The sequence below is a fragment of the Pantherophis guttatus genome, chromosome 4, assembly GCF_059756535.1.
Source record: "Pantherophis guttatus breed Tessera chromosome 4, ASM5975653v1, whole genome shotgun sequence".
In the NCBI taxonomy this organism is placed as follows: Eukaryota; Metazoa; Chordata; class Lepidosauria; order Squamata; family Colubridae; genus Pantherophis; species Pantherophis guttatus.
The window spans coordinates 146591942-146604143 of NC_142066.1; the positions used below are offsets into that span (position 1 = coordinate 146591942).

A 12202-nucleotide genomic window follows, 5' to 3' on the forward strand; every position below is an offset into this window, starting at 1 on the left:
TGCAGGCCGATGGCCCTTCACCTCCACAACCCTAACTCTACAAAAACTGACACAACCTTTTTATGGATCCTAAATTTGGCCTGAATTATGCTTAATAATAGAAATAACAAGACTACTGCAGGATGTTTGCTGCACAGAAAAATAAAATTTTATTTTGTTGCAGAGTGTAGTGGTAAGGAAATAAATACAATGGCCTTTATTAAATGTTCTGAAAAAATCATAGTGATATTCAAGGGTCAAAGGATCGTCACCATCATCATGGATAAAGGCTTTGAGGTGGGGAGGAAATAGTAAGAAAAGATAAAAATTATGGAGTGAACAATAAGAAAACATATAGATCCATGTAATTTATGTGTTATATTATATTCTTTCTTTTCCTTCAGAGTTCAAGGTCACATTCAGGTAGTCCTTGATTTGCATCCACAATGGAGTCCAAAATTTCTCTTTGCTAAGCAAGGCAGTTGATGAGTTATGCCTCGTTTTGTGACCTTTTTGCCACAGTTGTTAAGCAAACCACTGTGGTTGTTACGTGAGTCATGTGTCATTAAGTGAATCTGGCTTCTCCTATTGACTTTGCCTGTCGGAAACTGGTTTGAATCACAAGATCTTGGGAGGCTGCATCTCTGATACTTACCTGTTGTCAAGCATCCAAATTTTAACTATGTGACCTGATCTGCATTTGGCCCCTATTTCTTACTGAACTACTAAAACGAAGCTCACCAGAGAGAAGCATACTCACCCATCCACAGACATAAATTCTCTTCTCCATGTTTTATAGATTTGCTTATAGATAAGGGATGGGATATGAGATTAAGAGATTAAGCTGGTAACCTTACAGGGGGCAAAGATTTTTAAAATTTGTTTATGCTTATGATGAAGACTGGAAGACAATTCTTTAGGCTTTTTTTATCAGTTCTCTCTCTCTCTCTCTCTCTTTCTTTTCTTTCCTTTTTCCTGAACCTTTTCTTTTTATCTCTCTTTTTTTTCTCTAAGTTTAGTTTGTAGTTGTAATCAAAACTATGTTTGATAAATCAGTGTGTATCCTGAAGCAAGCAGTGAGGGGTTTTGGAAACCAAGTTTCCTGAAGAACAGTTGAAAGAGTGGATATGTTTAGAATAATGTTCCTCTAACTTGTTATAATTCAATGTTTAGAAAATGTGGGTGGTGTCCAATAAACAAACACACATTCAAGTTTGCATTTTTAAGATTATGGGAGTTTAAGTTTTTCAGTGGGTAGTTATAATTGTATTTGGGCAAACCTTTGATTTTTGAAGGATTTACCATGTTTACCAAAATATGTGTGAAAATTTGAAATCTAAAAATTAACTAATCTCATTTTGTGTGCCTGATGTTTTAATAATAGCTCTTAGTATAAACTTGCTTAGCATAAACTTTTCAACAGAATACTCTTCAATAAAAAATAGAAGTAATAATAGGTTAGAACTGATTAGATTCCAAACTCAATTAAATCTCTGTTTTTGATATTTATCATTGCATTTCCTATTTACACCTTTCCTTGTAGCTTGTGCAAGATCACAGATCCACTTAATGGATTCACATATGGATTTTCACTCAGTAATTGCATTTGAAGCCTGTTCAGTATTGTCCATTTTCTGGATTTTAGTAATCACATAACTCCTAGACTCATCATTTGAATGGTTCAGTAAGGCAGTTTCAGCTCTAATCAATTTTGGTAAAGAACCTATGGAAGCAAAAGTGATGTGGATCTCATTTGGCCAGATGATCATGGGGAAGATGTGAAAGTGGGAGGCTGAGAATGGACCCCAAACTTTTTGAGAATCTTTGGTTAGGAGATATCTTCTAAGCTGGCTGGTGACCTTGGACCAAGTCACTCTCTATCAACTCAACTCAACCCATCTCACAGGAGGAGGAAGAAATATTAGGTATGTTCACTACCTGAGTTACTTATAAAGTAATAAAGATGGATGGATGGATGGATAAGCAAGCAAACAGGCAAGCAGATTTTCTCACTTGCTTCAGAAGATAAGCCTGAAGTAGATGGAAAACAGCAAAGAAGCAGATTTTGGCTAAACTTCTAGGAAAAATGTCCAAATGGTTATTCAATAGTGGGGAAGGAGATCCGCATGGGAGACAGATGGTCCTCCTTCACTGGAGCAGACACTTTTAACTCCATCCTGCAAAGTTTATAGAACTTACATGGAGAAATAAGGTTGAGAAGACTGACCAACTCAGATCCTCTGGCTGTGCAGGGTTACCCTGCCTAAATTTACGCTGCTCTTCTTCATAACCCAAGTTTACTTTAGAGCGGTTTTGTAATCTCAAGATGCATACCATCGTACCGTATTGCTTCATATTTATAAAACCATCTGGAGACCGTTTGGGTAGACAGTCGATGAAATTGCCACCACCATAATCCTGGGGAAGAAACACCAGATGGGGAGCAGCGTTTTCTTCATCGCTCCTTTTGCAACGTCTGCCGAATCCCACCAAAGCCGGTGTAAAATCAGCGCGGTCCGGGGATGCGCCCACCCGCCCCCCCATCCGCTGCCCGTTACACGTGTACACAGACCACCTCCACCGCCAGACCGGGGACCCTCTTCCCTGCGCGCTATCTTTTTTTTCGGGGAGCCTCCCCATTTCCTCGGGCGCGGAGTCGCGCTTGTAGCTTGGCTAGCCGGCCGGCCGAGGGGCCGGGAAAAGAGGAGGGGGCTTCCCCGGAGGCGCGCGTGCTCCAGCGCCCCCCTGCGGTCCCCGTTGCGCCCAGCCGGGTCACGTGCGCGAGTGACAGAAGCGAGCCGCCCCCGCCGCGGCACCGCAGTTCCTCGCCGCCGCGCGGCCGGGGTGGAGCGAGGGAGAGCGCGCTGCTGCTGCTGCTGCTGCTTCTTCTGCTTCTTCTTCTCCTCCTTCTTCTGCTGCTGCTGCTGCCGCCGCCGCCGCTGCTGCGCCCAGCGCGTGAAGCCGGGAGGGAGGCAGCGGCGAGGTTGCAGCGGGCCCAGCTCGGCTCCGTGCCACCCCGCCGAAGGCTCGCCCGGATCGGGAGGCGGCGTGAAGAAGCAGCAGCCGCAACAGCAGCCACGCCACCATGGCGGGGCTGAACTGAAGCGGCGGCGAGGGAGGAGGGAGAGCGCTCTGCATACCCTCCTCCAGCCCATCCCTGGTGGAGCTGGGCTGGGCAGGGCTGGCGCTGCGCGTCGCGGGGCTCCTTCCCAGCTGAGCCCGCGCGATCACTCGGGCACCAGAGCCCGGCGCGCGGGGGTGGGGAGGGCCGGGCGCTTTTGTGCTTTTGCCCCTCGCTCGCTCGCTCGCTTGCCCGCCCGCCCGCCTCTCCCTTTCCCGTCCTTCCTCCGGGGCGGCGTGTTTGTGTGCGCGGGTCGCGAACAAAGACCCCCGGGCGCACCCGGCGCGGCAGAGAAGGGCGCGGGGCGAGCGAGAAGATCGCCTTCCCGGGATCGACTATGGCGGATCGCAGCCTGGAGAGCCTCTCTCTGCCGCTGGAGGTGAGAGCGCGGCTGGCCGAGCTGGAGCTGGAATTGTCGGAAGGTAAGGGGAAGCCGACGCGGGGGTGGCGGGGCGAGACCTCCGCGGCCGGAGCCCGAGCTTGTTCCTTGGTGCCTCCTTGGGGCGCACGGCACTGCGCCGGCACCGGGCACCCGGGCACGGTCAGGGGAAGTCCGGCGGGAGAGGGAGCGCCCATCTTCCGCTGGGGAATGTGTGGGTACTCCCGAGGCAAGGGAATCGGCGGGGCGGCTGGAGGGCGCGAGGCTGGGGTGGCGCGTAAATGTGCAGGCGCTACCTGGAAGGTGGATCTGTCTCCTCTGCAGTGTGCAGGGTCTCGCCATCCCGCGTGTGGGTGGGTGGGTGGGTGGGTGTGTTTAGATTTGGCATGTGTCAGTTGATTCTTGTGGGCGTCAGTTCCTCCTGGTATGTGGGTGACATCGCCAAAGAAATGGGGTGTGTATGTGGTGCCGTATGTGTGTGTGTGTGTGTGTATGTGTGTAAAGATCCCTGCTGAGATTCCTTCCCCCCTTCCCCACCTTTTCCTCTCTCGCTCTTTCCACTTGGAGCTCTGGGTCCTAGGGGAGCGGAGGCAGGACTGCATTTATTCCTCGTTCTTTCTAGTTTCTTCAGAAACTGGTTATTAATGTCATTGCGCTGAAGGGGGGGGGTGGGGAAAGTGATTCTCGATGGCGGCTGTTGTCTTTGCTAGCACCATTTGGGGTGGCTGTGTATTCAAGATATGGGGGGTGTTTTGCTCGGTGATAAATCCCGTTTCCTCCTTCCTTCCTTCCCCCCCCTTTTTTTGTTGCTATTCTTCCTGCCACAGTGGTAGGAAAGATAGAAGGAAGAGGAGGAGATGTTGGCAGAAGAGATGCTGCTCCAGCATTGTATGCTTTATTACAGAGAATGGAAAATCTTTAGGGTTGGGCTTATGAGGAATCTCATCCTGCCAAGAGGGGGGGAAAATACAGTTTTGGTTTAAAGAAATCTCCACCAACACCATCACCACAAACGTTTTTCGCTTACCCAATGTAAGGATTCCTTTGCTCTTTGGGTTTTTATCTAGAGAAGAATCTAGTGGTTCCCTATTTAATCAAGTTTTGGATAGGCACCATCAGTGACAGTGGAGTGGTTTTCTGTCTTATTATTCTTACCTATTTCGGAGAAAGAATAAAAGAGATTGTTGGGAGCGAGGTTGTTGTGGCTTATTTTCACACTTTGATTGAAGATAGTGCAATTATTCAAGATTTTGGTCCTTTATTGGGCCCTGAGAAGTTCCTTCTGCATCAAAAAAAAAATCTTGCAGATTTCTTAAGACTATTCTTTTTCTCATTTGGCTAATAACCGTTGAATGGTGTGATGCACGCCTTACGCAAAGTGTGTATGTGGCTGCGTGTATTACAGAACCTTTTCCTGGTTGCCAGTCCAAACCCTACGTGCTCACACATTTTCGATCAGATTTGACTTATTTCCTTTTCTAGCTGTATTTCTCTGGCTCAAGTCAAAATCTCCACTTCTAGCCAATCTTTCAAGTACTTAAGGAAAGAATGCTGGGGTGGGGGGAGGGTTATAATTTTGGAAAAAGGGCCTTTCTTTTCCTTTCCTTTTGGAAAAGGTTTGCTCCCATCACGTTTTGAAAGTCAAAGGGAGCTGGACATAACCCTGCACATCTCCATAATGAGAAATGGGATAGTTTGACAAACAGCCTGTATTTCTTCCCTTTCTCTTTCCAATGTTTTTTTTTTCTTGTGTAACGGTTTCAGAAGGGCCTGTAGCCAGAAAGTTAAAAGGACTCATGCCATTTCCATTAGTGGGGAAGAACTGGTGCATTTTTTTCTTTTAGCACTTGGGGGGGGGAGGGAAACTACTGGGACTGCTAGAGTCCTTTTGCATTCCTCTATCATGTAAAGGGCACAAGAGAGGAACAACAGCTCTATTAAGGGTTTAAAGCAATATTGACTTATTCAGGTGTGTGGATTTGGTTTGTTTCTAAGCTGACAGGGACAGGCAGTGAATTTCTGCACACAAAACCACACTTGTAGATCTGAATAGTGTATGTGTAAAAACAATGTGCTGCAATAGAAGCACCCTTGTAACTTGTCCAACTTGTAAGTCCAAAAAGATTTTCCTCCCAAAACAAATTATAGGAAATTCTGTGGCGGAGATCGGATGACTATTCTGTTCACTTTCCAACTTCTATTAAATCCTGCAATCCAGAAGTCCTGATGGGGTAGTGCAATCCTGTGACCTCTACTCAGAAGTAAGCTGCACTGTGTTAAAAGGGATAATTTTCTTTAATTACTCTTGGGTTAATTAAGGGGTTACCGAACAATAACTAATGTTTAGTTCAGAGACAGTAATGTGGATCGAGTTTTCTGATAATTTCTCCTTTTCTAATGATTCTGTTACTTCATTTTTATGCCGCTTTTAGGGAAAACTGATCAGCTGGGACTATGGTAAAATAGTGTTTTCACTCTTATATGTGAACACATCATATTTTTCAATAGTTTGTGGCTTTTGAATAAATCACATTGGGAGGGCTTATTATATACTTTTCTAAATGTCTTGTTCAATGAGAAATAAGTTTTATATGTAACAGTTCTACCAAAACAAGGTATAGAGCTCTGATTGAGTACTCGTGGGTTTCATCTTGACTTTAAAAAAACAACAACCAAAAACTTATATTTCCCCTTCCTCCATTCCCAGATACCTCTGGTAGAAAGGTTTCCATCGAGAATATCAAAACTGATTTCTCTTAGTTTGTCCCCAGCCTGGTGTCCTCCTGAATGAGATGGATTACAGCTCCCATCAGCCCCAGCCATTAGGTATCCTAGCACTGATTGGTGCAGATTATAGATAGGTGATGTAGATGATACAAATGTAAAGGAAAATGAAATTGTAGCTGTATTGCATAGACATAATAAAAATATAATGCAGTGAACTTTTAAGAAATGCTTTAAAAATATTCAAGATTTTTTTAAAAAGAAAATGAAATAGGAATGTGCAACTTTGTAAAATAATTATGTTTATATAAAAATACTGAAGTAGAAATCTTAAATATAAAAATGTGTTGAATTCAGGGGAAACTTCATATATAAGTTTCTGAGTATATTTTCTTCCTTGCTATTGAGTTTTAAAGGCTTGTGACCTTACATGTTAATGAAGAAATGCATAACTTGCATAAATGTTTTTACAATATATAACATGTTTGCGCATCAATATTTGCATTATTTGAATCTTACTTATACAGCAATACATGCCCATGACCCACCAAATGGTCCATTCTAGGCCCCATATAGGGATATAGGAAGCCTCTTTCTAAATCAGTTAATTCAATCATCTGGTCTGTTGTTACTATTTCTGACTTGCACAAATCATCATCAGGACAGGGTAAATCATCATCAGGATCTGGAGAAGTTGTAGGTTGAACCTCTGACTTTTTCAAATCTAGTTTTAACTTCTTATACTGTACTGTGATTTTTCCAGGCACTGACATGCTAGTGACCCAAAATAGCTGCAGTGGACTGATAAACGAGGCAGCATTATATGCACATTAAAAAAAAAACCTATGTGACGAACCAGTGGACACCGTCTCTAACCAAGTCAGATTTTGAATTAGCAATCCGAACATGACTGATAATATTGATTGACACATGTTTAATGCCCTACAAAGTGCAACAGGTTGTTTAGTTCTCTCTTTAAGGAATACCATTGTCCTGAATTGTTTAATTGAATAATATCGCCTGAAGAAAAAAATCCTTCAGCATTTCCCCACTCTTTTCTTCAGTCTTTTCTCTATCAAAACCAATGGATTCCTGTTAGAGCATGGGTATCAAACTTGCTGCATCACATTGCCGTAACATGATGTTTCGCGATGTTTTCCCCAATCACGGAGCTGGGGTAGGTGTGGCCTGGGATGGGCATGACCCGACACATCCGGCCTACTGGCCGGCAGTTTGACATCCCTGTGCTGGAGAGACATATTTCAAATGTCATTCTAGTTACTAACTCTAAGAATAATATTTATTTCAGTGAATCCCTTAACTATAAAATAGGAACAATATGTTGTTATGTTCAGGGGACAAAAATAAAAGCTGTAAGTATTTTGGACCCTGATATTCTTTTTGGTGAAAAACTGTTCAGCTGTATTTTGTTATCAGCAACCCAAACAGTGTCCTTAAAGGAATAGGATGAAGTTACATTGGCAGGTTTTATATACTACAGTAAACTATCATACAGTTTGTTTGACTCTCTCTTACCAGGTTATGTGAATCTAACTATTATTATTTGTTGAACATGATTTATCAATTTGGTTTATGTATAAAATATCCATTTTTGCTTGATTAACAAACTAGATTTCCATAACTATGGATAGCCAGTGTGAAAGGCTCAGAATTGTAGTCTATATGGAATGACCCCAATTGGGGAAGACGGTAATGAAACAGACACACATGTGATTCTTCTATCTGACTTTGGAGATAAGTGGAGTGTATTAAAAAAAAGAAACTGTATTCAAAAACCTGCTGAATCTGAGATCCCAAACATTGAACTCAATGTATGTCTAGATATGTCTTGTGGTACCTGTACGTTTTCTGTTCCACCCTCTCCTGCTCCTCCTTCTCTTACTACTTGTACCCTTCTATACATATATCATAAAAAAAGAAAAAAAGGAGATTGGCTTCCAGAATCATAATTATTTCCAAAGATGACTTTTCGATTGCACATAGGTCTTATAGAGAATTCTTAGAAAATTATGAATGGCAATATTCAGAACTGGGGTTATTCCTTCTGGACTGTGAAAATCCAAACAAACACTAGATGGAAGCAAGAGGTAGACAATTCAGCATTCTTTGCTCTTCACTGCCATCTTGTGATCACCTGTTTTTTTGTTTTTTTTACTTTCCAGACATAATAGATAGGTTTGTACACTTCCTTCCTATCTAGAAGAGTGCATAGATAGATTAATGCAGATAGGAGTATCTCAGGAGATTACAGTGGGTGTCCAGGGCAACCCTCAGCTGCTTGTCTTCTAGTAAATTGTTTTTTTCTGACTGACCATAATTACTGTGGCAGCCATCTTGAAAAAGGATACACTCCCTACATATGGCTAATTCTAATCCAAAATACTCCTTTATGTCCACTAGCCCTAAACTTCATTTATTTTATAACATATCCTTAATAAAAGCTAAACATTGAATTGAATGCAAGGCATAGCCTACCCTATATTACCTGGCAGCCAACCTGTGTCCCCAAATCTAATAGCTTAGGAGAAGGAGAAAATGCATTAGATATGCTAAATGCTCCTTCTTCAGAAAAGCACTGAGGCATAATTTTATGACATGGCTGTAAACTTCACAGGAGTTAGTCATCTATTTTGAGAAGAAGGAAGATTTGTAAAACCTTGGATTATAGTACAGCAGCAGCATTACGATCTTTGAAGAAAAAGTGGTATTTTAATCGCATTACATGAAAGTTAGCCCGTATGATTACAGTGGGGTTTAATTTTGTGTTTTTACCTGTGTGGGTATAAGAAGCAGGAAGCATTGATTCTGTTCAGTCATCTGATGTCAGTATCTTTTATTTAGTTAGCTATTTTGCTATTTTGCCTATTGTACTGCCCTATTATAGCAACTCTAGTCAATAAGCCATAAAACCATATTTAGAACAGATAACCTAGAAATCCCTTAATAACCACATTAAATAAAGTTGACATCATAAACAAAAAGAAATAAGATGCCAGATATTGTTTGCTAGGAAGAGAAGCCTATTAAAGAGTACTTTTTCTAATTTTTTTTAAAATACCAAAAGTAAGGGTGCCAGGTGCATCTGTGCATCTATTCTGCAGTGTGGTGCCTGCCCCTAAGAAGATCAGGTTTCTGGTCTAAAGACCATATCCCTCTTATCTCCTGCAGAGACTGGGTCTTCCATAGACCCAATATAGCCATTGGTATTGGATGGGTAGAATTGTTTTCTGTTTCTGTGCTCTGCTGGTGATTAGCCTTTTTCCAGAAATTCAGTCAACCCCCTCACTAAGGATTTTTCATAAGCTATTAAAACATTACTTCGGAGAGCCTTTGTGAGTGATGCTATCAATTATTGATTCATTTACGTGTGATTTTTATTGATTTTTATATGCACACACACATACTGTGGAGACACTGTTTTATATTTTTTTAAATGTATGTAAACCACTGAAAGTCTGCCTAGGTTGTATGATGCAAATCAGATAAGTAACTGAATAAATAAAGGTGTTGCATAATGTAGCCCATTGCCATGTTGTAGATGACTTTGGCTAAATGAATTCGGCTTAGAAGTTTATGGAAACCGGTGCAAAACAGGTGCCATTCCGCAATAGCTTTTGACAAACTGACTCTGTCAAATTTTGTACCAACTGAAGCTTCATGATCATTTTCAAAGGTTGCAGTAAGCCAGCTTTGTTTGTTTGTTTATTTATTTATGAAATTTATACGGCCCCCTTCTTGCTCACAGAGACTCTAGTCTGCTTACAAGCAATAAAGACACAGTATAGAAAATTAAAAAAACAAAAATTACACCACCTCCTGGCAACAACACACAGTCAACTGAGCCATTTGATGGGCTCCATCCCACTCTGGGTTCCCCAGGCCTGCTGGCAAAACCCAAGTTTTCAGATTCTTAAGAAAGAGTGTCAAAGTGGGGGCCAGTTCTGAATGATGAGATACCAAAGAGAGGGAGCCACCACGGAGAAAGTCCCACCAGATATGCCACTTTAGGGAATCAGAACTGCGTCTCTGCTCTAGTGGATTGGGTGGATGTGACTGGTAGAATGGTGTATGGTGATAGAGGTACCCTTACTGATTCAGGTATAGTTGTAACTGATGCATCAGCTGAAGCTACACAGACTTCCTGGAAAACTATGCAAATTGTTCTGCAGATTGCGAGAAATAAGTTTTACCTAATATTTGTTAATGACAATTTGTCAGACAATTGAGTTTTATATTAAGCTTAAAGAAAAGGGCAATATTGTGGCATGGATTACAAATAGTTTGTATTCCAAAAATGAATGTTCTGCCTTCTCAATCTCAAATAAAGTAAATCTTTATAATCAGGAGAGCTAGATATAAGTATATAAAACAAATATGTCATCACATTTATAAACAAAATACTGCCTTAGGAATATGTGCTGGTTTTCTAAGATTCCTCCTTGAAGTGTTCTCCTAAAAGTAATCAAAAATGAATTCTCATTCGATTTTTAGGACAACCTTAGAATTCTTGATTTGAAGCAGCATTTAACTTAGTATATTATCTGGGAGAGAAAAAGTTGTTTACCTAGAGATATACAGTTTAGGCATGTGACAGAATTGCTGGAAAAGTTCTATTTTTATAGTCTGGTTTGGTGAATCTTTTGGATTAATCCAAAATAATGCCACATGGTTGGATTAACCATGTTGGGTAGGAAGATCAATATGGAATGAAGAAAATTACAGTAGTTCACCACCATTCTAAAGCCCAGTTAGATGGAATTTCAGTTCAAAATTCAATATTTTTGTACCAGCATAAATTAATCCAGGAAAAATAACCTTTGTATTTTTTTTAGAACTAATGTAACTATTATACTGTATTTAGATTTTGTTTCTAATTTGAAGATTATAATACATGAAATTGGGCCATTGTGATTAAAATTGTAATGAAAATTAGATGTAACTTTCTTTGAGCTCTTTATTTAATATAAAATAGAACATTTCCATTTAAATTTGTTATTTGATGTTTTTTTCCACTCCTGCTGCTATTATTGTTTTAGGTTCTGTTTTATGTCACAGGTTTTTTTTTTAATGTTTTGTTTTACATAAGCTTTTTGGGAGACTTTTAGGAATGGAGTAAAATTTTTTTTAAAAAAATGACATTTGTGTAAGCAGAGGACAGAATCACAAATCATTACCTATGTGTGTTACGCAGTTTAGATTTTTTTTTCAGTTCATTTGTTACAGAAATCTCTATTGTCCTTCAGTCGTGTTCCTGAGTCTTTTAATATAAAATATTCAACACTTGGAATGCACTCACTCTCTTGAATCCCAAAAGACAACAGCAGTGAGAAAAACAGGCCAGCCAGTTTATCAAACATAGAACCGGACATAAAATCTTATTTGGCAATTCTCCATTACATTTGTGGATAGAGAAATGGAGTTTCTTTAGGCCAGTGTTCTCAACCTTCCTCACCTATGGATGGTTGGGGACTTGTGGGAGTTGAAGTCCACATATCTTAAAATTGCCGAGGTTGAGAAACACTGTCCTAGCAAAGGAGAAACTCTTGAGCCATTTCCTGAAGCCAAGACTGCTCATTGATGGGAATGGTGGCACCATCATTTACAAACAAGTCAGATCTTCTGTTGGAAATTAATTGAAGTGTGGGAAGCTGGAAGGCTGTAGACTGTGAGAGAGATGCTTTAAAACAGGACATTCTTGTACATACTTTGTCCATCATATAATTAAATAAGTGTAAAAACATCACACTCCACCTATGTTGGTATCACCACAATTCCCATTAGAAAGAATTTCTAACAGCAAAGTTTCTTCAGTGAAATTGGATTAAGAACTACCAGTTAAGGAAAATATAGGATCGTTTTTCTGCCTGATACTACAAAAGAATATTAGGAAGACTAAAGTGATCTGATCTAATTAAGACAGTTTTACTTTGATACTATCTGGACCAATTCCCAAAACTGGCAACCTTTAAGGTTTTTTG

At 40.9% G+C, this 12202-nt stretch overlaps 1 protein-coding gene across 5 annotated transcripts in view; it reads left to right on the forward strand.

Moving 5' to 3' along the window:
- The first annotated feature begins 2558 nt into the window (after positions 1-2558).
- Positions 2559-12202, forward strand: part of DIP2C (DIP2 acetate--CoA ligase C (putative)) — a 370070-nt gene continuing 360426 nt past the window's right edge. For 3 of the 5 annotated variants that reach the window (XM_060683680.2, XM_060683684.2, XM_087893042.1), the window contains exon 1: positions 2559-3522. In XM_060683680.2, coding sequence (XP_060539663.1) covers positions 3438-3522 — 85 coding nt within the window. In that variant the 5' untranslated portion in view covers positions 2559-3437. The remainder of the gene's footprint in view (positions 3523-12202) is intronic. The other 2 variants (XM_060683695.2, XM_060683689.2) reach the window with 2 other exon arrangements.